Genomic DNA, 27,710 nt, shown 5'->3' on the forward strand with positions numbered 1-27,710 from the left:
TTGAACCTTGTACTCCCTAACTCCAATATTTTCAACTTCATATTATTTACGTTGGTGGAAACTTTTAATTCTGAATGCAGAGCTAATTTGGAAGGCTATAATTTGTATGATTTATTTAATATAGTCACCAAGTACAAAGTGCCAAATCTAAGGTTGAAAGGGATATGTAACTGTAAAGGTGACATAAATGGTAGGTGGTTATTTGATCAACATTTCATAAAATGGCTTGCTGTACTACAAAAAACTTCACATCTCTCCAAGATATCATATGTATTTATATTAAAATATGGTAATAATATTTTTCCAATAGTATATTTCCTTTTTCTCCAGCCTACACACATTCCAAAGTTCTTTAGTTATTTCTTTTAGTCTAAAAAATCTAGATTAAAATTAATATTTCTATAACTTAGTACTTTAGATTAGCATTTCATTCTTTACATCAGAAATCAATTATATGACTTAAAATATAACCACTACTATTGAACACCATGCTAGAACTCTAAAAATAGATATATTTATTTTATGGCATTTATCAAATGATTTGCCTAAACTATGGACTGTCAACCAAATCCAGCCCACAACCTGTTTCTTTGTAGTTAGCATTTTATTGAAATACAGTCATACCCATTTTTATGCATTATCTATGGCTGCTTTCAAGATATATGGCAAAGTTGAGTAGCTACAAGAAACAATATATTTCAGAAAACAAAAATTATTTACTATCTCAGATTTACAGAAAAAATTATTTGTCCCAATGTAAATGAGAATCAAGTAACTGATATAGTCACAACTTTTATTAGTACTGCAATCATTAGCATCAGATAGTTCTATCTTGTCCTTAGCTCAAATTTCTGAATTATGGCCATCAGTGAAGAAACCCACTTAGTGTTACTAGAAAGGAAGGCTCCAAAATCTATTTTATTATACTAATAAAATGCCTCTCTTTAGAATTGAATAACAGTATTCTTTAGGAAATATAAGAATACAGTGGTGGTTTTCTGAACTCCAACAGTAATGTTTTAAAGGGAAAAATAATTAAAGATAAGACTCGAAAATTCAAAGAATGTGGAAGAAAAGAACCAGAAACAGTTCTAGGTTTTTGCAATTCTTCTCTCTAATGATGAATCATATCACAGCTAGATGTTAATTTCTGGCTTATCCATGATGTATTGCATAGAGAATAGCAAAAGTGTTTGTTTTGTGTAATAAATAACCACATCACAGCACATCACTTGCTAGGTCCTGTTATGGTTCAGTTTTTCTCAGAAGACACGAGCTTTCACATCACTAAAAACATATAACAGATTATATTAATAGATACTCTCCTATACCCCATGACAGTTTTGGACAGAAACTTTCTTTAAACATAATATGTATTCCTATAGAAATCTAATAGTCTTTTGTAAAATAAATAAACAATCGGTGGTGTGCTTTGGTTGCTATAACAATATACCACAAGTTCAAAGTGCTAAGCAGCACAATTTCTGGTGAAGCCTTTTTTTTCTGGCCATCAGAGAGCATTGTCTCTGTAACTTATAGACTAGAGAGAGAAAGAGATAGAGAGATGGAGACAGCGAGGCAGAGGCCGGCTGGGCATAGAGGCATGTGAACATGGAGGGGAAGCTCTCTCTAGTCTCATTTTGTAAGAGCATCAATCCCATCATAAGAGATTATTCCTGTGTAAACACATATGACCCTGATTACCTACCCAAGATTTCATCTCATGACTCCATTACATCGGGAGTAGAGCCCCAATCTATGAATTTTGGGGAAACACAGCCCAGGTCATATCTTCAACGTCTTAAACTTCCTATCACGACACAAGGGTCTACAAGTCTGTTAAACTGAACTTTCTCAAAGAACTGTATAAACATGGTAACACCAGTCCCTAAAGCCAATGTAAATTCCTGAATAGTATTCAATATAATAATGGTTTCATAAACAAGAATTTGTTAAATACATGCCACACAACTTATGTTGCTTCATGTTATTTGCCAGTTGAGAGAATAAAAATATCTAGATAATTTCATATAGTATGAAATATTCTAAAATATACATGATTTGAGTTTCAAGGCAAATTAGCAATGCATATATTATTGTTGGATAAGCACAACAATGTCAGAAAATTTGGAGGAAAATATCAGAGATAACTATTGCCATACACCACTGAAAGAGGAAATTACATTTAAACACAGGAAGACTCAAGAAAAGAGCATGATAGAAAATCTATACACTTAAGGGCAGAGTATTATTTGGTTTCTCTGGGGCTTCTCCAAATGCATTTGAGGCAGACAGACATCCCTCAGGGACTGGAAGAGCAGGAGAAAAAGAATGAATTATTTTTTTCAATTAAAATCTAAAACAAAAAAAATTAAACAGAAGTAGTGAATTAGCTAATGGCTTAAAAACAAAAAAGAAAGAAAAGAGATTTTAAAGAGATGATTAACAAGATTTGTTGATGTTAAAATTTTGATTCATACTGCTCGCATCATTTATTACTTAAACATGCCATAGAGCTGCAGCCTGTGCTGTCTGTCCCTCTATTCACCCTCCTGCTCTCCAGATGCTGTTTCGAAGATGAAGTCACTGCTTTACCAGGTGAATACATTGTTTTTTTAATATTTATTTATTTATTATGTATACAATATTCTGGTGCCAGAAGAGAGCACCAGACCTCATTACAGATGGTTGTGAGCCACCATGTGGTTGCTGGGAATTGAACTCAGGACCTTTGGAAGAGTAGCCAATGCTCTTAACCGCTGAGCCATCTCTCCAACCCCCAGGTGAATACATTGTTAAATCATAGTCATATTTAAGAGTAAAGTTATCTTACTGGACTTACATTAGAAGTAAAACATGGAGCTCATAACTATGATAATTTTGGGCAGCCCACACCCATGCCTTCTTCTCCTGACTGCATGACAAATCTCAAATTTCTCCATCAATTAATTCCAAAGTCCTCACATCCCACAGATCAACCAGCACTAGCTCTTAGCCAGCATGTAGCCAGTATCTATACAGGCACCAAAGTTTTGGGTTTGTAGTTCTCCATGTCTTGTTTCACCAGCCATCAGAGCAGACATGGTGGCCCAGTTTACAGTGAGATTATGTGGCATCCAAATTGAGAAGATCACAGAACGGCTGATTGGCTGTCTGCATCCAATCTAGACTGAGCAAGGGCCTAAAGACAATAATCAGTGCCTAGGAAACAAAGTTATGGGATAATAGAAAAGATCAAAGGTCCCGGTAAGACCGGAAGCCTCTCTTCAAAACCATCAGAGAGATTAGTCTTTGGAGACCAATGGATTCTACAAAATCAGAAAGTTTGAGGAACATTAAGGATTACTGTTCCTTATGGTTGGACAATCTCAGTAGAGTACTGGTATACCTGGTCGACATAAATTAGGCCAAGGGACTGAACCAGGCTGGGGATTCAGAGTCCAGACATGAAAAGAAAGCTGAAGGCTAAGCCCTCTTACCCCTACTGGGGCTGAGAGGATTTCTCAGTGCCTGGACAGCAGCAGCACTATGCAAACATCTAAAATATGACCTCCTGTAGGGTCATGGATGGCAGCACAGTGTCTGAGTCAGTGAAACCACAGATCAAAGGTACAGAGACTGGAGAAACAGGGCACCTCTGGAGAAGAGGGGAAGCCAAAAAAGTTCAAAGGTCAAGGAACTTTAAAAAAATACGAGTAATGACCTGTTTCAGGTTGTTTTCTTATTTTTTCTCAACAATTGTTCTAAGGGAAAGGAGCAGCTTCTGTTATTCAAGTATCAGTATGAAATTCTGGGTTTTGTTATTTATTATACATTAGTGAAAGAGCATGGTACAAAAGTTATAAAACTTAGATATAAATCTTTCATACAAATAATTTCAAAGTATTTTTAGTTCAATATTTATATTCATCCCAATGCTATCTCCTGTCAGAGATACTTTATGTAATCATAATTAAATCTAAATAATTTGTGGAATGTGAGATAAAAATGTTTAACTGCACAACACGTTGCTTTTTATGAAGAAATGTGCTTAAATCTTGGATTTCAATGTGTTGAGCCCTATCCTTTGCCTATGACTCTTGTCCATTTTATTCAAAAAAAAAAAAAACTTTTTTTTAGAGGTATTATTAAAGTTCAGATCAGATCAAATATCTGAGTCAGTTTATTTCAGCAATATATATTACTATATTCATTTAAAACAGAAATATAAACAGAAAATAACTAAGTAAAAAAAAGAGGGAATGTTGCTTTAAGGAAACTTATGTTAGAGTGTTTTTTCTTTTTTATTGATTTTTATTGAGCTCTACATTTTCTCTGCTCCCCTCCTTCTCTCTCCCCTTCCCTTCAATCCTCTCCCAAGGTCCCCATGCTCCCAATTTATTCAGGAGATCTTGTCTTTTTCTACTTCCCATGTAGATTAGATCCATGTATGCCTCTCTTAGGGTCCTCATTGGTGTCTAAGCTCTCTGGGATTGTGATGTATGGGCTGGTTTTCTTTGCTTTATAAAGTTTAAAAACCACTTATGAGTGAGTTTTAAAACCTTTAAACTGATTGTATTTATTGATTGTTTCCTAAGTTTTCTACTTTTCACTTTTATAACTGTTATTCAAAGCTTTGATAATGATTTCCATTTTCAAGTGCTTTCTCCTGATAGTCTATGAATCTCAACATCTTAGTTGCCTTGGACATTCTGATTCACTCTTACAGCCCTTCAAGACCGTTGTTATCAACTGTTTGCCAGTATTTGCCATTTTTCAAACAGCTGCTCATAAAATACACGTGGCACCGTCCGTTGACCATGCTTGCTCCTGGATGTTCCACACATGGCCATGCAGTTAACTAAACCTTCTGAAATACCCTCTCCAGACTAGCTGAACTAGATCTGAGCTAATCTTTTGGGAGATGACATTTTTTCCTAGTAAAAGGGGTGGATATTTTCACACACATTATCTGCATCAATGACATAGGGATCATTGGAAACTATTTAGGAGGAATTTTTTAAAAAGAAGTGGTTTCTTTTTCCATTCTGACAGGCTTGTGTTCACAAATTGTAATTAGAAAGTATAATTTAGCAACTATGTTAGTGAAAATCTCTTTGTTACAAAGAAAGACCAGGATCATTATGTCTACCTAGGAAACAACTGGGAAGCTCTTGCATTATTTATAGGCTGGATCTAAGCACAATTAGGTCTCTTGGTAACAAGCCTTTTCTGTTTCATTTTTTATATGGTTTCATTCCCATTTTTGCCATTTGTTCATAAAACTATGAGAAAACAACTCATGCACTCAACTTACCAACTGAGCATGTGATGTCTGGATGTCACTATTGTGGTAGGTTACAACATGTTTGTACCTACCTCAATGTAATAAATAAGGTTTCACAGCCTCTTGACCTCTTTGTTACACATAATTCTGCAGTTTTCATTACATCAAGATGTAGATTCTGCTTCCTGTAATGAATTGTATGCACATTTTAGATTTAGCAATTTCTTTCACTCTAATTAGTTAAGCAAAACGACAGCACAGGCTTACATACTGCAGAGTAATACACAGTCTCGTTGAATTCCCCACTTTAGTGCAACCTGAATAACAGGGGAGTTTCTACCTCTTCAAGAAAATGAAGGTGAGTAGGGACATTTTTGTGGTGTTAGATTTGCAGACTCCAAGTTCTGTCAGTAACTTCAATCTGATACTCATATCAACGTGTACCCATCTCCAACTGCTAACAGTGTTCTCTCTGTTTCCTCTCATTCCTTTAGTCTTTAATATTTTTCTATTTAAAACACAGTTTCTGTGGCTAATGGCTCATCAGTTTAGGAACATGGGCTGCAGGTGCTTTTGTTTATTTGTTTTTGTTTCTGTTTCTGAGACAGGGTCTTTCTGTGTATCCCTGAGTATCCAGGAACTCACTATGTAAACAAAGTTGGCCTTCAATTCACAAAAATGTACTTGCTTCTGTCTCCTGAGTACTGTGATTAAAATTGTGTGTACTGTGCCCTCCTAGCTTCTAGCACTTTTGTAACAGACCTTGGTTAAATTCCCAACATCTATATCAGACCCACTCTAGCTCCAAGGGATCCAGTACCCTCTTACGGCCTCTGTGGGCAGCTGCTCTGGTGTTTGCATACTTCTACATGTAAGCACACATCATGTAACTTAAAATAAATATAAAATATAATTCAGAGATGGTCACACAAAAATATTCTGAAATTAGTTACTCAATTTATTAGACTTTGACACTTAAATTTGGAAGATGTTTTAAAAACACACAAAAATGGGGACACCAGAATGAGTATTCACAGTGTGGCTATCATTTATTCAGCTTAATAGGTTTTAGATATGTTGCCATCTTGGTCCCCTGTCATTCCCTGAACACTGCAAAATAATTTTCCTGGAGTATTTAAAGCAGCACCTAGATAAGATACTTATTTCCTGTAGACATTTTATTCTTTTCTAATATGATATGATATGATAAATGATACTATTACTTCAAATATAATTAATAATAGTTTAATGTTGTCTAATATTTAGGCCATATCTAATTTTCCCCTGTGATCTCAAATTATCTACATACCCAGGCTAGGGAGATGGCTTAGCATGTAAGGCACTTTCCACACAAGCACAGCACCTGAATGTTCATATCCATAACCCATGTAAGCTGAATACAACAGCACATGCTGTCATTCCAAGGCAGCAGCACCGAGAGGAGAGACAGAAACGAGAGAACCCCTGAAAGGTTATGGGCCAAGTCGGCCAATCCACATATCTGTGAAAACCAGAAGCCTGCCTTGTCTTCAAGCAAGAGGAATGTAAGCATCACTCTGAGGGCACTTTCTGAACTACACATGCACAGTGACATGAATAAGCATTCTCACAGGAACACACAGAGACATGTAAACACACACACAACATATGCACACATCCTGTACACTCATAAAAATGATTACACACTGTTTTTTTCAAATTTGTCCCCCTACGGTCTGCAAATTTTCTTTGATTAGTGTATCCTTATGAATTACCTTGATCTAATCCCACTTTGAGTTTTTTTCTTATAGCCTTTATTTGCTGAAGAAACTAAATTTCTTATTTACTTTTATAATATTTTATAATTTCATATTACCTGAATCTTGATGCTTGCCTAAGGTTGTTCATCTTTAGTTCATAGTTATTCATACTTGTGTCTCTCATGCTTTTACCCAGCTAGAGTCATTTAATTTTACAACACATAAATCTTGCTGTGATATTTGTATCTTTATATTTCATAAGTGAAGCAAATGAATATAGTCAACATACTGCAAGGTGTGTTATTTCCCTTTAAAATAATTAGTTTGATAGTTGCTAATTTCACCAAGAAGATTTTGTGATCCACTATTCATAGGATAGCATTATTTTGACCCATCTTCCTAATAAGGCCTCAACACAAAGGAGAATCTACATAATCATTATACATGAAGACAGATGCAAGTACAGGCACAATTGCTTGGGTTTGTGTCGCTTGCTGAAATGCCAACAGACCAAGTTGGTATGCCCCACTTATGCTACAATTAAAACCGCCCTATTTTTAAGGGCTCACAAATGATTTTTAAGGCTTACAAAGTTGAGAGACCAGATGGTTCCCTTTCCAAACATTTATATTTTCCTCACCCAGTTGCAGGAAGTTCACTTTAGATTGCATTTCTATGTTTGAACTGTTGTGTTTCCTCTAAGTTAGAATACAAACAGACTAAGATGTATGATAAATTTTCAATATATTGTACAAACGGTGTTCTTGCTCTTGTTTGGATAGCATGGTATGATTCATTCCAAAAGCACATTGTTGAAAATCCCAGATAAGGGAAGTGGAGTGCTGAGCAGATTTCTGAAAACAACTATGAAAATTTTACACATTTGTTTTCCATTTCAGCTAACTGAAGCACTAACAAAATTTTATGCCAGGCCTGAGTATGAGAGAATAACCATTGGATTTTTGTGAATAGTATATTTATCAACACTGTTAATTTACTTATATAATTATGTTGGTAGTGAAGTCATCTTTATTTTCCTTTTGACACCACAATGTGATGATACATGGAGTAATTCCGAAATAAGACTTGAGAGAGAGAGAGAGATAGACTGAGATTCTCATGGAGAACCCAAGGCAACTTTACTAACTTTCTCAAAAGATTTATATTTGAGTCTCTGTTTCAGAGAGAAATGTTCATTTTTAAGACCACTAACTTTATTTTTAGAATCCTTAATTTTAGTTACAAATACTACAGAAGAATTCTAATATGGTCACACATCTAATATTCCTAATTAACCTTTCTTGGAGGTTCTACATATCCTAGGTAGTAAAATGTCAAATATTTTCATTTCTCAAATCTTTCTTTAGAGTATCTCTGGGGCAACTTTGCCAATAAACTATAGCAACTTATTGGGTTTGTGGTGTGTAAGTGGTTGATCCTATCTGCAAATGGCAGGAATAAAGAGAAGTGGGAAGTCCCATCAGAACATTCCACCTCTATGGTACTACAGAAGACTTCCCTTCAAAATAAATGTATGCTCACACTGAGCCATACCTGTACAAGTCCCACAAAACTTTCTTCAGAGAACAATAACTTGTTTAGAGTCCCAGACTTTTCCAAAGCTTGACATACTGCAAGGGTTACTGAGTACGTGAGAAGCTTCTATCTTACCCACTAGTCTGTCCAGAACTCTTGTGCCTTGAACACTGAACAGCTTTGAAAAGTGCTTCTTTCATTTTTTAAAATCAAGATTTTTTTAAAATTGTTTTTATTGAACTATATATTTTTCTCTGATACCTTCTTTCCTATTCTCTCCCCTTCTCCTCTTTTCCATGATCCCATTGCTCCCAATTTACTCGTGAGATCTTATCTTATTTTTACTTTGCATGTAGATTAGATTCATATATGTCTCTCTTAGGGTCCTCTTTGTTGTCTAGGTTCTCTGAGATTGTGAATTGTAAGCTTATTTTTCTTTGCTTTATGAATGAGTGAGTACTTATGATATTTGTTTTTCTGGGTATGGGTTACATCACTCAATATGATGTTTTCTAGATCCATCAATTTGCTCACAAATTTCAAGATGTCATTTTTCTGCTGTGTACACTCCATTCTGTAAATGTACCACATCTTCTTTGTCCATTCTTTGGTTTAAAGACATTTAGATTGTTTCCAGATTCCAGTTTTTTGTTTTGTTTTGTTTTGTTTTGTTTTTTGTTTTTTCGAGACAGGGTTTCTCTGTGGCTTTGGAGCCTCTCCTGGAACTAGCTCTTGTAGACCAGGCTGGTCTCGAACTCACAGAGATTCACCTGCCTCTGTCTCCCAAGTGCTGGGATTAAAGGCATGTGCCACCACCGCCCGGCTAGTTTCCAGATTCTGGATATGACAAATAATGCAGTTTTGAACATAGTTGAGCACATGTCCTTGTGGTATGATTGAGCATTCTTGGGTATATACCCAAAAGTCTTGAAGTAGGCTGTTTCCTAATTTTCTGAGAAATTGCCATACTGATATCCAAAACTTTACCAGTTTGCACTCCCACCAGCAATGCAGCAGTATTCGCTTTACCCCACATCCTCTCCAGGTTAAGTTGTCATCAGTGTTTTTGATCTTAGCCATTTTTACCAGTGTAAGATGAAATCACAGAGTTGCTTTGATTTGCGTTTCTCTGATGACTAAGGATGTTGAACATTTCCTTTAGTGTCTTTCAGGCATTTTAGTTTATCAAGAATTTTTTAAATATAGTCTTTTCTCATATTAAATAGCTATCCCTGTTCCCATTCCCTCCCCTCCTCCAATTTCCTCCATCTTCCTCCAACCCTGCTCCCTTACCCACTCCTTAGACAGGGTAATAGTTCTCATGGGGAGTCAATAAAGTCTGACACTTCACTTTGAAGCATGACCAAGGTCCTCCCTCTAGATTGAGCAAGGTTTTTATTTCTTGACCACAGTAAAGACACATGCTGGATAAATCCAAGAATCAGAGTGTTAAATAGTTTTCCAGATGCTTCTGCTACGTGCAATACTACATTATCTCCTAGAGCGGTAGCTTCCATCCAGACAGCAAATTGATATCATCAGAGCTGCAAAAGAATTGAATACTCAGGACCATGTCCTTAGCCAATAAAATAAAAACATTTGAGTTTAATTAGAAAGCTGTATTTCAAAAGCTAACCAGTTTATTTCACTTTTCAGCCTGATACAACCTCAGATTTCTGTGATAAACACAGAACCATGCCAGCCTCCCCAAAAGTGGTGAGAGTGACCTTTTGTCATCACCCGGTTTTCACAAAGCTCACCATTCCAAGCAGTATGGCTTCCCAATTCAAGGACCTCTGTTCTCTTTATATAAATTGGCTCTACAAAACTAGAATGTACAAATGAGACTCTATTCAGTGCTTTAAAGTCCTGGAACTGCTCCTGCAGACCAAAATAATCTTTCATGGATTTGTTCCTCATGGTGCTCACCTTGCAGGGAGCATCTTTCCTTTCTCCAACTGTCAACTACCTCTCTTTGAATGCCCACTGTACGATGTGCGCTGGTCTTTTATGTCTCAGCTAACAGGTACAGAGGACATGGCCTAATCTGGGAGCCTTGTGTCCCAGCTGGAATTCAGGCCAACCTGACAGATTCTTCCTTTAATCTTCTGATGATGGGATCCTGAGCGAGCTTGGCAGCAGGGACATAGACCTCCACCATAGACCTGAAAGGGCCATAAAGCCAGTGTGTATGAGGCCGTTTAAGATAATTTAATGAAGATTTCAATTCAGGATGAAAGTTTAATGTTTCTTTGACTTCCTTGATAAATGAATGAATTATTTTTATAATTTATAGAGTAAAATGGTAAAGAGAAAAGAAACTATCATTTTATCTTTTTCCTTAAGATCAGTTCCATAAAATGCAATATTGTCTATTCGTGTTTCGTGTCTAATAAAACTGCTTCTTGCTTTAAATAAACCACTGAAGCAATATCTTGGAAGGAATCACTATGTAAATAAAAATTGTTTGATCGTCTCTAAAGTCCTTACATAGTCATGAGAATTCTACTAGTGACATGCTACCTTAAGCTTATTAAAAGTTTCCAAATTTAGTTTTAAATTCAGAGTTAATATTTCTGTGATATGATAAACTTGAGATCAGAAGTCATGCAGGGTTTTGATACTTCCTATTAGGCACTCAGGAGAACCCCAGTACACGCTCATTGTCGAAGACAATGGTGCTTTCTATGCTAATATGGCTGTAAGGTAAGTACATAAGCATGTTCCTCCACCTCAGTTTCCTAACAAATGAGTCTTCACTGAGACGTTTGTATATAGAAATTTTAGATTGTTTAATTTTCTAAACAACACTGGAGACACATGATATGTTTCTAGCACTGTGGCAAATATTCCATGGTCAACACAAATGAGATCATTTTCAAGAGTTTTCGGTAAAATTTCTAAACAAAACCCACATGCAAAATGGACTAATATCATTCTTAGAATCTAGCAAAATTTGTGAAATGCCAGTGTTTGTGTGTGTGTGTGTGTGTGTGTGTGTGTGTGTGTTACGGTATGTTTTCCTGTTCCACAACAGCCAATGAAGTCTATATGTTATTTTAAGGATATACAAAGGTTGGGGAGATGCTTTAGTGAGTGAAGTATATACAGCATAAGCGTGAGGAAATTAGTGTGATTCCCAGCACCCACATAAAAGCAGGGTGCAGTAGAGCATGACTATAATCCAGTGCTAGGAAGCAAATGCCAGAGGATTCTTAGGGTTTGTAGCCCAGACAGACAACGATTGACCTGCGGGTTCTGTGAAAGACCCTGTATCAAAAATAAGCAGAAAGAGGTAGAAAATGGCACTCAATGTTAAACTCTGACTTCCAAATGTACTCACAGTGCACCACTCACACACAAACTTTTATGTCTACTGTGATTCTTGGAAATATTCTAACAACATTTCTTCTGTAATCTGGGAATTAGAAGAGGATTCCTCACTTTGTAAAAATGCTTTTAATTTCTAAATTATGGAGTAATTAGACACATGCTTTTCTTTTAGCCATTACTTGTCGAAAGCAAGATGGAGGACAGGCTAGCATCCAGGAGTGCCTCCAGCATGCAGGCCCTGTGCCAGCCCTAACACAGGCTTGCCAGATCCCTTGCCAAGATGACTGTCAATTTACCAGCTGGTCCAAGTTTTCCTCATGCAATGGAGACTGCGGTGCCGTTAGGACCAGAAAGCGTGCTATTGTTGGTAAGAATAACTGGGATGCTAAAGGAAACTCTCAGCATGACACAAAACACACAGAAATTCAAACCAAGAGCATTCTGACAATATTTTTGAAAACTCTTATTGTTGCTGTAGTTACACTGAGTATTTCAGTATATTGAGGAGTGTACTTTAATGAAAGGTAATAATGATAAAAGCTTATTATTTTAGAAGAAAGTATAGGCAACTTAGTTCTCTATGAAGCAAAAAATAAAACAAAACATTATTGTTGTTGTTTAAACATGCATCATTTGTGCATTGTCCAGAAAGTTTGAAGTGCCTAGAACAGGGAGTAGAGGCTACCCCTTTACCATCTCAGGAGCACAAATTCAGTGAGTAGTTTATCTCCTATGATCAGAAATGTGGCATTAATTCTATGTCTGAATGCTACATTTAAATATAGTCACAATGGTTTTAAAAAGTGGAAAAAGCAATAACATAGCTTGCAGTTTAGAATGCATGGCACTACACTAAAGCTGAATTCATTTGAATATACAGTCAGGGGCAAATAAAAAAGAAACCAAAAATGTTGACTGTTTAGAGATGTCAAATTATAAAATGAACCGAAGACTGAAGACCCTGGAAAACTGCATATATAAACTGTATATATGTATATGTATATATAGCACACATATATAAGCTATATATGTATATACATATATACCACATATATAAACTACATATGTGTATGCTTATATGTACATATCCCATATATAAAACTATATATATGTATATACCACATATATAAACCATATATGCATATATAAACCATGTATACTATATGTGCCACATATATACATATATAAACCATATTTGTGTATATACCACATATATAAATCATATATAGCTATATATATGTATCAGTGTGTGTAATTTAGAATTAAATATGTGATTAAATCTCAAAATGCATTTAAAGAATATATATGTGACAGAGTTATAATTACATATCATGAGCATTTCATATGATATGACTAGCAGAATTTAATATATAATTTTAAAATACAAATATAACTTATATAACCCCTGTAACTCTGCTACCTCTTTGTAGTCATCAAAGGAGAATGCAATGCAGTGAGTTGTCTACCTCTCTGCCGCTTGTATTTTTGCATATATTAAAAAGAAGAGGCTTATGCAAATGCCACAAACTCCTGAGTCAGAACAAACAAGTGGATTTCAATCATTTCAAAGAGTGTGAAAATCAACTACAATCATTTCTGCAAAGTGGACTATTTTTAAATGAAAAGCAAGAAAAGTTCCACTATGCAAAGTCCAAAGCACCCAATATCAGCAAAAATGTATTTAGAAAGCACTTAGAAATGAAAATTATCATTTATTTATAGGCTACTATTGAATAGAATCAAAAGCAGAACACGGAAGTATAAGAATGTGAAAGATCTAAGGATGCTAGAAAATAATAATGTTATTTTCCAACATAATTCTCTTCTACAGGGAAAAGTAAAAAGAAGGAAAAATGTAAAAACTCCCACTTGTACCCTCTGATTGAAACTCAGTATTGTCCTTGTGACAAGTACAACGCACAGCCTGTGGGAAATTGGTCAGACTGTATTTTACCGGAAGGGAAGGCTGAAGTGCTGTTGGGAATGAAGGTCCAAGGAGACAGCAAGGAATGTGGACAAGGATACCGTTACCAAGCGATGGCGTGCTACGATCAAAATGGAAGACTTGTGGAAACATCGCGATGCAACAGCCATGGTAACCCAATATTAATGCAGTTCTCGTGTTGCTCTTTGGTAGTGGAGGTGTTACAGAGAGAAAAGGAAAGTTTGCACAAGTGTGTTCTAAATGGAAGGCTGGGCACCACATAGTCCACCTTGTGTGCGTAACAGGACACAAGGCAGCACAGTCTAGTGACTCAAAGCTGCTTGATGAGTCCCAAGTTGGCTAGAAGCAACTTTATTAGGCTCACATTCTTAAAACGGAAGGCAAGAATAGCTGTGAAAAAAAAATTCCTTGGAATGTATTCCCTGTTCATTCAACAGACCCAGCAATCCCTAAGTGATCTGTGAACAGAAGGGACTGAAAGGAGAAAAGATTTGAATTCAAAGAGATTGATGTTTTAAATGAGGGAGACTTTTAAAGACCAACCTGGCAAACTTTGCAATATGCCCAGAATGTTGTTACAGTAATAGAGAGAAAAGACAAAACTCTCAAAGATCTGTCCATCTTCTGTTCATTGAGTTGAGACTAGGGTGGAAAACAAACAAAAATCCTTCTAGAAAACTTTGTCCGCTTTTACTTTGTAAAGTAAACTGCACAGACAATAATTAAATTGCCAAAAACTTGTAAATAGTGGCTACTGGAGCCACTGTGCACAATGAACCCTCAAGTTTTGATCTGAATGTAACAGTAGCAATATATCACCACTATTCCTTAACCCTAATAAATCTGTTGTTTTTTTTGTAGAGTGAAGTCATTTTTCAGTGTATTTGCTTGAGTCAGAGATGAAAGGTGTTTGCTAAAGTTAGGCAGTAATGTCCTACCTTGTTATAGAAACGACCCGGAAAGGATGAATTAAATCGCCAGGCGCAAGTACACAGCAGTTACCCTCCAACCTCGCAGAAATAGCTTCTGCGATTGAATCAAGGCTGGTCCAGTTTTATTATAAGGTCCAGAAGATAATGTAAGCTAATAGTACCATCTCACGTTTATAAATCATCAAAGTACTATCGTGATGACATATTTCTTGGAGTCCCTTAAACCTTTCCCAGCAAAGGAGCTTCTAAAAATCTTGCCCTTTATTTTAACTTTGTCTCACAGTTCTTATTTTTTAAACCCTGAAGAGACCACACAGCAGAAGCTGTAGATATAAGTATTTTCAGATTAGTAAGATTGCATTGCCAAACTGACGATCTCTCTGCATTTGAGCAACAGCTGTAAGCAAACAGGGTTTAAACTTTGAAAATATCTGTAAAAAAAATCACTTTGCATCAAATAATGAATGTTTTACTAATTAGATTCCAAATATATAGGTACAGTTCCTATTTTGAGATGATAATGTATGAAATTTTACATAGTTATTCAATGTAAAACTGAAAATTATTGGAATTGAGTTTCTTTTGGAGGGCAGGATACAAGTATTTGCTCAAATTTAATTTCTTCAATGTGTTGATTACTGAAATAATTTGAATATTACCTTGAGCTTCCAGCATGGCTTTCATGCAGTTTCACTTCTTCTGTGGTCTACTAATTAAATGCATGAGAACTTTAATAATCATATTTTAGGGTTGGAAGAGAAAAACTTGTATTTTTTGTGGTGCTGGAGATCGAAAATAGAAGTTTGGGCATACTAGGTAAGTATTTCACCAGAGCTGCACACATATCTAGTACCTAGAAAATAATTCTTAGAAAATTATAAGACTCTAACAATTAGCTAGCTAACAAGTCACATAATTAAAAGATTAAAAACAGAAATGTCATTGATATTAGCCAAAGGCAAACTTCTTACCTAGTGTGATCAAGTCGAAGCATGGAGACTACAACTCTGCACACCAGGGTAGGTACAGACAGCAAAAAAAATATCAGGAGGAATGTGGAAGAATCTAAGAAAAACCCTTTGCCAAGATCACCATTCTATTTGAGTTCTTCAGTATCTCTGTCATTTCTAATGATGACAGTGTCTCTGTCATCATCCTCACCTTCTGTGATCTCTTTTCATTTATAATAGGGATATAGCCAGTGAGGTGTCTTAACATTTGCTAACACAGATCGATTCTAAGCAGCAGCTAAGGAAATTTAATTTCTGCAGACAGATTTCTGTTTTACAATTACGTGTCTGTGATGTGTGTAGTCAGTTCTGATAGTTTACGAAATGCCAGCACTGGCCACACCATTCTAGGCATACTCTGTACCTTCTCACAGTCAAGTCAACCTTCTCTAAGGATGATGGATGTGGAGTTCGTTGTAGCTTCAAGAGAAACTGTCTTCCTGCTTCAATTTAAGCATAAAGTTGACCCCTATGTGTGTAAAGTACAATGATATTATTCTCTTACTCAGTTCTCACTAGCCTTGGGGCAATTCTGTTTAATCACTGCTGTCCATCTTCTGTGATGTATGTTATCGTAATTACAACGTTATGCAATTCAACTTTCCCCAGTTTAATTGTATGTTCTTTTAGACTATTTCCCATGGGGTCACCCTTTTTTAATTTTCTAAACTTGGGGTTTGGTTTTATTACCCCAGCATTGGCTTTCATATAATGCTAAACTCTAGGCTGAGAAATGCTACAGTTATATCCCTACAATTAGATCTTATAAAATGGTTTCTGCTCCGTCCGTATAAAGTTTTTGTCTTTTAATAAGATCAGATTTCAATGTGAAGTATAGGATTACATAAATTTCTATTCTTTTCATTATGAAATTTAAAACAATTATGCTAGTTAACCCTAATATTTTAAAGAATCTCAAGCATTTATTGGTTTATTTTATATATATATATATATATGAGTTTCATTCATCTGTAAGCGATAAAACTTTATTATGTAACTCTTAACCAACCCAACACTATAAAATCCCACATTTGTTACTTCAAAAACATGTATCACCTTATAAATATACCATATATTTTATCTATTACACTCATTACATGTGTTTTCATCTACTATCATGCATGAACACATTTTCTAGGATGCTTGAGACATGGACATATTCTTAGCCTCTGGAGGAGTTGATGCATGATAAATATTTGCAGAGTATATGAATGAATGAAATACTAGAGAGAGTTTTCCAACATGAAAAGAGTTGCTTCCTGGTGTGCTTACAGTTGACCAAGACCACTATGACACTTTCCTTTTTCTTACTACCTTCACTGTGCAACACATTCCTGAAAGGTAGCCAAATGGATCACTGAAAATTATTGTGATCTTTGGAACAAATAAGAACTATATGTGCTGCAAAATGTCTATATGATTCTAATCAGATGCCCAAGTTCTAATTTGCTCACGGAAAATCAAATTCTATGGGCCAATATGCCTTTAGCATTTGATTATGGTATTTATGAATAAATAAGAAAACTCTTAAAATCATAAAAATAGCATAACTGTATATCTGTCAAAACTCTTTACAATATATCTGTCAAAGCCTTGACAGGAGAACGTGATTTCAACTCTGCTCAAGAAGGAAGAGAGCACTCCAAGTTATATGCTTTTCTGTTTGCAAACAGAGCACAAATTGCCTTAAGCATATTAGTCACAGGTTACTTGGAGAATTCAATAGTCATGACTAAATAACTCTCTAATCTTCCTTTGCCATGTGATGTCACACTGACATTTCAGAGCCTACACGCTTTATAGATAGCATAGTACACTTTCATTATTTTTTTATTTGCTTTCTGTCACCTCAAAGATGAAGTTGTGAACAGTTTCTCTAACACCCCACTAGTGTGGTGTCTATTTCCTCCTAACCTTAATTTTGGAAAAGGGCAATTTGTATTAAATTATTCCTGCTTTCGCTCTTTGCCTACTTTGCTAACAAGTGATAAAAATCAGAGAAGGTGTTACTCAGTAGATTTTGTAAGCACCTATAAGATTCACAGCATACCCATTCAAGTTTGATATTTTGCAAAGATTCTAATCTGAGAAGCTGTGTTTTATGTTACATCTAACACTCAAAATGTGACTGATAAAAATAATCGTGAATGTGCATAGAATAGATTTTTCAGATAGGACATACGTCCATTCAGCACAAAGTAACTGAAATGTGTTTCATTTGTGTTAGGATTCTGGGGTGAGAGGATGTAGATTTACTATTAAAAGTTGATTAGAAGTAAAATTAAATAAGAAGTTGTTTTCTGTCATGGTTACTTGTAGCCCAGGAAGTGTGTATCTCATTACATAAAGCAGAAGAGGCAATGAAGAGAATTTTATAAACAAACTGGAATAGAGTTCTAATATTTCCAAAAAGTCTTCTCAGTTGCTACAATTTATTTAATGTCTAATCCAATTCAGAATTTTTAATTTCTCATTTGAGATCACACATACCACTAGTATTGCCTTATATAGTTATCCAAAAATTGGGTATTTTTCTGCTTTTCAAATGTGAAAAGAAGGCAGATTGTATGCATCTGACTTTTCCTGAGATAAATGGGCTCAAAGTTGAAGAACCAGAGAAATAGGTAATTGCTGTAGACACCTAACACAAAGAGAAAGTGATGGTGCAGGTACTGATTTAAGATAGATGCGTTCTCAGCTGCATACTTCCGGGTCTCCCTGTAGCCCCAACATGGAGGTGGGGAGCCCCACCCCTGAGGTGAAGAGCAATAGACTTTGGGAATCCCCATGGCTACAGTTCAAGGCACATGTGACAGAAAAACAGCTGTCCTTGCAGTTTAGTTTTGTATGCTTGTTCTTCTGCCTTAGCTGAGGTTTCTATTGCTGTGATGAAACACCATAACCAAAGCAACTTGGGGAGGAAAAGGTTTATTCAGCTTACACATCTACAACATAGGGCATCATCAAAGGAGGTCAGGACAGGAACCTAGAGGCAGGAGCAGATTCAAAGCCATGAAGGAGTGTTGCTTACTGCCTCGCTTCCCAGGGCTTACTCAGCCTGCTTTCTTAGAGAACCCAGGCCCACCAGCTCTGGATAGAACCACCCACAATGGACTAGAGTCTCCCCCATGAATTGCTAATTAAGAAAATGGCCTACAGTCTTGCTTTTGCAGACCAATCATATGAGACATTTTCTCAGTCGAGATTCTCTTTTCTCTGATGACTCTAGTTTGTGTCCTGAAGATATAAAACTAGCCAGCACATCTTCACACTTCAACTTATTTTCCTGCTTAATAATATCATTCTTAAAATGATTTCACAGAGTTCCCCAGGCTATGCTGTCCAGTGCAGTCTTCAAAATCTTCCATGTTTGTTTGGATTTGGTTTCTGGTTTTAGAATTAACACATTGTATTCCTTACATTATATTTACAGCGGAGAACAATTGACTATGTTCAATAATAAACCAAGTGTAGAAAAACTATCTACTCGTGGTTTCCACCACTGTATTTTAATCCTCTTCCTGTTAACCTTTGACCTCTCATAGCTTCTAATGTCAGTAAGGGAGCAAAGAGACCTCATATGAACTATATAAAGTGATAGTACAGAATGCCATCCAAATAGCTTTTTGATTAATTGATTGATTGTGTGTATGTGGTGGGAAGCGCATGCCACAATATTCATGAAAGTCAAAGGACAGCTTCTTGGAGTGAGTTATCTTCCTCATCATGTGGGCTTCATGAATAAAACTTAGGTCTTCAGGACTAGAGACAAGTACCCCCTGCTGCAGAGCCACCTCCCTGATCCCATGGAAGCTTTCTGATGTAAGTAGAGGATTATTCAGTGCTAACATAAGAAATCCCTCAGTTTTTCAAACAATGCTTAAGTTTTCTGAGAATGTGTATAAGTACATAGAAAATATGTGTACTTATCTAAAGCAAACAGATAAGATCAAAATGATATTTGTCATGAGTACTTCACCATGATAATTAATTTCCCAATATTGATTCACAACTTTTATTCTAATATATGATGCTGGACAGAACACTTAAATATTGGAGTTTAGATAATATATGTTACAGTTTGGTTTTCTGTAAGCTATCAAATTACGAGTTTGGAATATATAGTTTACAAAATAATGTTTTCTGGTTTTTCCAGTCCCTGATAAAAATCTAGTTAAATTACCCTGTTCTTGGTTGCAGTTATAAGCAGATAATTTATGCATATTAGGTAGAAGATATTTTTGAAGTTATTTTTTAGATTAATCCTAATGTTTCAGAGACTTCACTGGACTTACTCATTCACGGAGGTGGAAATCACACAAACCAACACTCACTATGTGCTTTCAGAATGAATTATTTAATCATATACAGTGCACCTTTCAGGAACATAATTTACGAATTGTGAAGGTTGTTGATAGCTTCTTTATCTGCATGTTCTTAACTCAATGAATGCAGTGGTTGCATATAACTCGGAGGCAGTATGTCCTGTGGTTGCCCCTTGAAACTTGATAACTTTTTTTGTTTTTTCTAACTGCAGCAGTATGCAGAACATATAAAAGCTTCAGAAAACATATGATCAGAATTCTCAGCTTGATTTTCTTGAGTATCAGAATAGGTTTTGAATTGCTAAAGTTTTAACATCTTAAACATGAAGTCATTTATTGTGCTTTAGCATTCCTCAGAAACCATCAATTGCTTTAAGTTGCCAGCAATTTATTTAGCCTTAAAATGCTTGAAATGTTCCATCTCCTGTGATTGTTTGATGTTAATTGCTCTCAAAAATGATCTTAGCAGAACAGGCAAGGGAATGCTTATCTGGCAATTCACTGGTAGCATTCAAGGTTTTAATAGTGCTAGATAAACACAACAGGCAATTATTGAATGTGGCTACACATTGGGAAATAAAAACAAGAGATTGAAAACATAGTCTTCTGCTGTTTTGCCCTTATTTCCTAAATTGTGCATTTTAAAAATTTAATAGGTAGGTGTTTTTTGAAATATTTTCTGGATTATTCTATTGAAAAATCAGATGTAAAACTGTCATACCTTCTTCTGCAGTGACACACAATAAATCAGTCTAAAGTCAAACACCTTAAATCTTTTCAGAACAAAAGATCTAGGCTTTAAAAGGTTTCTGCCCAAAACATTCAAGGTGGCTTTATTACACACCTCAAACTACAGTTAAAATCAACAAAGTCAGTCACTGCAATTTATTAAAAGAAAAACTACACTTTTAAAAGCACTATGAAGTACCCCATTGGTTCTTTGTTAGACTTTGTTCTTGTCTAACATTAGATTCCTTTTTCAGAATCAAGAATATATTCAAAATAGTATGGTCACCTTCTGCTTGTCTGTAACAGTCTGTGACTGTTATAACTTTACTGGGTCCATCGGGACACTCATCTTTTGGAAATTTTTGCTGTTCTTTCCTCTTTGCATCAAATTTGTGATTGCATTTTTAAATTGCTTCACACTTCCCTTACAATAAAGTGATATAAAGTAATGCCCCAACACATGTTTCTCTCCTTGAAATATAATTACCAAAGTATATACGTAACTTGCCAAAATACATGTTCTGAAATATTCATAGCAGATGTATTCATATTAACTTTTTATTTAAAACTACTTCAATGCTCACCAACCAATACAATGAAAAATTAAGACAAAACACATTCACACAATAAAATGTATCTCCAACTGCATACAGAATATGGAAGAATCTCACAATGTAATATGGAGTGAAAAAGCCTACAAATCACCACAGACTATGGGTTAATTAGCAGCTGTTCGTTGCTGTGAAAGAGTATCCCTGAAAATAAAGAAGAAGGGGTTCATTTTGGTTCAGTTTTAGAGTTGACAGTGCCTATCTAGATAACTTTGCAATTTCTGTCCCGAGGATACATGGAATGTGGTGGAAAGTTATAGTAGATCTGTGTCTGCTTGATTGAAGCCCAAGAGGGTAGAAGAAAGATCAATATGTCAAAAACACCTATTAACAGCACACCTAGATCTTATCCCCTATTTCCATCATTTCCCAGTAAGACTATAAAATTATGAATCATTGATGACTGATTTATTGACGAATTTAGAACCCACTTGTTGCAACTTCTGAGTGATTGACTCCACAAACTGGAACCAATGCTCAACATATGAGGACACTCTGAGGACCCTTAATATCTAAACTACCTTCTGTATAATTCTAATTACATGCAGCTTCTAAATAAAACTGTTCTGCACTCTAAGAAGTCAAGGTAGTAAACACTATTTAAAAAACATGCCATGAGTCTTTTCCTCCTCCAGACTTTCTGGGTGTCACCAATGTCGTACCACAGTGTCCCTTGCATCAACTGCTATGCATGCAAATGAGTGCAAGCAAAACTGATGCCAGCTCAGAAAGCTCTGTGGTCTGTGTCAGTGTCAATATCTCAGGTGGAGGTACATTCTGATTATGTTAAAGCAGCCAGAGGAAGTATACAAAGAAATTCTGCGTATTACTTCTTGAATTATATATGCATCAATCATTGTTTCACTAAAATTTTTTAGGCTAAAAAATAGAGGTAAGGTGAATGAACACAAGAATTCATGCTCATTTTGAAAAGGCAGATTCTGCCACAAACGCTTTGTCTGAAGGTCTGTAATAGAAGAAAGCTATACTCTTGAAACCTTTTAAACAATTTATGAGGTGAAGTCAGAGAGTGTTATAGAAAATATAGCCAGCATTTTGGTATTGTTTCAGTTCAACACAATTTGGAAACAAAGTTATATACTAAATCTGTCACTTAATTTAAAGATGATCTGATTGCCCTGTATTTGAAGATATCATATTTTACTTTTATCTTAGAGATATACTTAAAGCGTAAAAATAAAATATAAATTAATAAAATTAATTTAAGACCTAAATACTATAAAAACACGAAGTAGAGTCATTAGAAAAAATTAAAGAGCTGGGTAGTAGTGGTAGATGTCTTTAATCATAGCACTCAGGAGGCAGAGATAGGCTGATTTCTATGAGTTCAAAGCCAGCCTGGTCTACAGAGCGAGTTCCAGGACAGCCAAGGCAATTGCACAGAGAAAACTTGTCTCAAAACAAAACAAAATAAGACAAAAAAAGGGAAGAAAGGAAGGAAATAAATAAAAAAGAAAAGGGAAGGAAGGAAGAAGGAAAGAAAGAAAGAAAAAATAAAGACCCAAATAAATGAAAATAACTACCTGGATTGTTAACATAGTAAGACATTCAAGTTTAAACAGACTTGAGGTGATTCCCATTGGAATCCCCAATGTCTTTAATTGTAGAAGTTGAAGAGCTGTTCTAAAATTCATATGCTATCATAAGTTATTCAAAAATAACAAAATCTATATTGAGGAAGAATAAAACTGAAATATTCACACTTCCCAGTTTCAAAGCTCTCACTGAAGTTAGGCTTGTCAGGTCGGAGTAGGACTAGATGGGAGCAGAGATAGAGATAAATGGAATGTAACCTTGGGTCCAGAAAGAAACCCATCCTTTAATGTGGAGGGCAAAAGCTTGCAAAAAACGGAACCAGGATGACTCAGAAAGTTGATGCCGTGGCACCATAGGTGATGTCAGTGACCACATGCAAAAGGATGGGCCCTTTAGTCATGAGGAAAATTTAAACCAAAGACAAAGTTAATATTTATGGGACTCTCGCAGATAAAAGAATATAAACCTTTGTGAGTTTGAATTAGATAATAGTTTTCTAGACATGAAACCAAAGCACAAGGAAACACAGAGGGAAAAAAAGGTGGATTTCATCAACATCTGAATATTTTATTTTATTTATTTGTTTGTTTATTAGAGAATATCTATTGTCTACATGTGGGACTTTTTTCCTCCTATTGGGTTGCCTTTTCCTGCCTCGATGTGCTGAAAAATTAAACTAAGAAAAAACAAAACAAAAACAAAAATGGATTTTGTTTTATTTGGTCTCATTTATTTGAAATGTCAATTAAAAGGCAATTTTGTAGAGCCCAACAGCAAATATGGTTGGCATATGAAGATGAGAAGTAGCTATCGAGTGGTGATAGGCAGGGCAGCATTCAGAAAAGGACCTTAAAAATGATCTAGAAACCTACTATTTAGATGGTGATAAATGTACAACTTAGCAAATACACAAAAATTTAAAACATAAGCTGATTCCTATGCTATATTTTTAGTTCAAAATGTTTCCAATCTACCTGTCTCCTCGTAGGTTGTCACTATGATAGTCACTTGCATGATCAAGTCTGTGCCATTGATCTAAAATGGTGAAGCTGACTGACTTTGATTTCTTTCTAAAGACAGAATTATAGCAGTAGAAAGAACAGGCATTTGACTTTTGACCAGAGGAATTTTGCTTTTCCATCTATTTGCCTTGAGACTAACAGGGATAATTTGATAATGTCAAGTTGGTAGCAAAGAACTAATCAAAGAAAGCAGCCTGTTTCAAATCAAATCTATACACTATTTATTTAGCTAGTGGGCTGACGGAATGAGTATATGCCATCGCTTTCCCTGAGATCCTAGCCTCTTCAATCATCCCTCTGCGTTTGTTTTCTGGTTTATGCCTAACACAGTTAAAATTCCAGGACAGTCAAATGGACCCAAGATGAGGTGTGTCTTTAATAGTAACTGTGCTGTGGAGATATGACACATTGCTGGCATAACAGCCTTCAATTTCCATCCACAGAATTGATTTCCAAGGACGGGGGAGCATAAGGTGCTAAGTTAAATAGATTCTTTCGGATGTTTATTGCGACAGATGGGTTTTTCTTGAGGAAGAATGCTGGAGACTCAGCCCTGCAGGTGTGTGGCATTAACACATAAGGTGTCACAGAAATCTGCGTTAGGAGAGTTTTAACAGTATTCTGGCAGCATTGAGAGTGAGATGGTTAGCCGACAGGTTACTGTCAATTAAACAAAAGCTGTCACAGAGTCAGAAATGTTGAAACATGGTGGGCACGAATCCAAAGCAGATCATGTGGCAGCTACTCGGCGGTTATTTTAACACAGTCATGGTGTAGATGTGTCATTTCCTTGCAGAATTTAATTTGAGTCCCTGAGGATACAGACATCTCTGCATTTGCGTGTGCTGTCAAGTCAAAAGTGGACTTTCTCAATGAGCTGGAATGGTGTATGAGAGTCGGAGAAGGGCACTCAGCACCTTGCTTCTTGTTCCATTTTCCTCTGCTCAGGTTACATAGAAGAAGCCTGCATCATTCCCTGCCCCTCAGACTGCAAGCTCAGCGAGTGGTCCAACTGGTCCCGCTGCAGCAAATCCTGTGGGAGCGGCGTGAAGGTCCGGTCCAAGTGGCTGCGAGAAAAGCCCTATAATGGGGGAAGGCCTTGCCCCAAACTGGATCATGTCAACCAGGTATTTTCCTAACACCAAGTGTACTAAGATATTTCTGAGTTCCCAAGGATCTATTATTTGCCCAAAATGAACAAAATTAAATAACAGCTCCTGAATAAGAAATATGCTCGATCCTGTTTTTATAAGGTCTGAGTCAATTACGTGTAATTTACTAAAATCTAAAATCTCGAAATATATATATATGAGATATATATATATATATATATATATATATATATATATATCTCATCTTTGAATTCTCTGGGTATTCAGAATCCTGCAAGCGTCTAGATAGGTATACAATTCCATAGAGGTGAAATGACACCTATCTCATGAGTAATGGCAAGGTATTTAATCTGTCATGCAACTGTGCATAACTGTTGTGATAAGGTCACATAATTCTTATGGTTTCCGTAGACTCCCAGAGAGAGTTCTCAGTTGTGAAGTACTAAAGAAAAAGCAAAGAAAGGACATGAATATTCTCTAAAATTAAGAGAAATTCTATTTATTCATTTTAACCTAGTTCGTGAAAAATACAAAAAGTTTCTCAAAGTTCATATACATGTATATATATTTGTGTGTGTGTGTGTATATATATATATATATATATATGTACTAGCAATTTAGTCTCTGCCTTTTCTAACATTGAAGCTGTATCAGAGTTTGCATGCATACTTCATTAACTGCGGCCAATGATTGTTATTTGTATTCTATTGGAGATAAAGAGTAAAATGGCTAATGACGGAATTGTGATTAATTTAAGTGTAACAGAACAGACAATTGTTATCACAGTTGATCGGCATGTAAATTAGCACAGAATGGAGTTTGCAGAGTGTGTGCAGATGTTGCGTTTTGAATTAGAGCCATGATCAAATGAACCAAGTATTTAAATATGTAAAGTTGTTTCATGGGGACAAAGACTGTCTCATTTTAAACTCTAACTACATTGTTATCAGCAGTTTCCTTCTGATTAACCTAAGATTGCTGCTAACAATAGAAGCAAACCACATGAAGAGTAAATAAATATTTTAAGTAAATAAATATTAAGTAAGTTATATTATTAAATTTTAACTATAGTGCTATAATTTTAGTTATAATTATATAATTATGTTAAGTAAATTATAAACATTAAGAAGTATTTTAAGTAAATAAGAATGAAGACAAGGAAGAATTAAGTCCATGGAAAGTATTCTCAATTAGTCTAAAGTTTTCTAAGTTGGTGAATTTAGACAATGGAGAGAGAATTATACACTCTGCTATCGCCATCTCCTGGCAGGTGAACTGCCTTGTCGTTGAATACTTTGTATTTCTACACTGCTAGTGTTCATTTCCAAAGCAGAAATTTGTCTGCAAAGCTATAACTGTGTGAATATGAAACAGAATAGCAGAAGTGACATATTTATGATCCAGAAGAATGCCTGTTTATGACTTAGGAAATCTTGAATTTTCCAGTGACAAATTTAAATATTAACAAGTTATGACCCATGATCCTAACAAGCTGATGTGCACATACACACAACACGTCACATGTGTGTGCTCCAATACGTCAGTATGTAATTTTAATATCCCACATTTGCCTGAGCTCTTCTGTCTCCAAGGGCACATGACCACAGCCAAGTTGTCTGTACCATACAAATCGCTAGACAAAGACCTTTTCACTGTCACTTTCCAAAATAACCAGGGATTTAAGTATTAGTAAAATCGACAAGAAAATAAAATGCACAAAATGTGTGTTAATTTTTTGAAAATATAAAGCATGGAGATTTTCACTATAATTAATTCCTTGGTGAAAATATAGCTGTCCATGGACGTAAAAGTGGACTCAGGTTCTGTGTCCTAGCTAAGGTTATGTCCTAAGGTTCTTATTGCACTAAAAGTGAATGGGTGGATTAAAGTGGACGAAGGGGTAAATGGATTTGTAGGTGGGTCAATATATAGATAACAGCCCACTTCTCAGTTGTCTCCTAAGTTATTTGCAGTCACAGATCAGTTTACCATGACAGGGGCTCTGAGATCCACTCAGTTTTTTGAACCTTTGTCACCCTGCACATAGAATCCTTTCCTTGGTTGTGCAATCTTTGTCTCTACATCTTAAATTTGTCATGTTAAATGGTTGATTTAAAGGCTAAGGAAGACATCCTAATCTTTTACAAAAATGATGTTTTATATGCCCTTATAACTGAAATGTAGATTGTGAGCTCATGAAAATAACTGGCATTTCAACCTTTCTTTCTTTTTTCTTGTCATTTTCTTCATTCCTGCCAAACACACTCCAGGCACAGGTAAGCACTCACCTCCTGATTCTTAAGAGTTCTTAAAACATCCTTACTTTCTCACCTAGATTTTCCTCTGCCTACTCCCTATTTATTTTACTTAGTTACCAGAATTTCTTTATTTGTAGGGCCTGAGGCGATGGGGTGGAGTGAGTGGGTTTCAGCTGTCCCACTTTGATGAGGAAATGGCACCCCTTATTTAACTTGAAGGAGAGAGGAAGGCATGATGGGCTGAAATGGTTATTAGGATGTGACTATGAAATAATTTGCATTTATCCGAACAAAGAGGAATAACGATCCATCTATCAAAGGATTAGGAATAGCAA

At 35.7% G+C, this 27,710-nt stretch overlaps 1 protein-coding gene across 1 annotated transcript in view; it reads left to right on the forward strand.

The window, feature by feature from the left end:
• Positions 1–27,710, forward strand: part of Thsd7a (thrombospondin type 1 domain containing 7A) — a 418,389-nt gene that overhangs the window by 350,566 nt on the left and 40,113 nt on the right. Inside the window, exons 12-15 of the mRNA XM_057767705.1 lie at positions 12,047–12,241; positions 13,706–13,969; positions 24,954–25,132; positions 27,388–27,393. Coding sequence (XP_057623688.1) covers positions 12,047–12,241; positions 13,706–13,969; positions 24,954–25,132; positions 27,388–27,393 — 644 coding nt within the window. The remainder of the gene's footprint in view (positions 1–12,046; positions 12,242–13,705; positions 13,970–24,953; positions 25,133–27,387; positions 27,394–27,710) is intronic.

Source organism: Chionomys nivalis, chromosome 1, assembly GCF_950005125.1.
Source record: "Chionomys nivalis chromosome 1, mChiNiv1.1, whole genome shotgun sequence".
NCBI lineage: Eukaryota > Metazoa > Chordata > Mammalia > Rodentia > Cricetidae > Chionomys > Chionomys nivalis.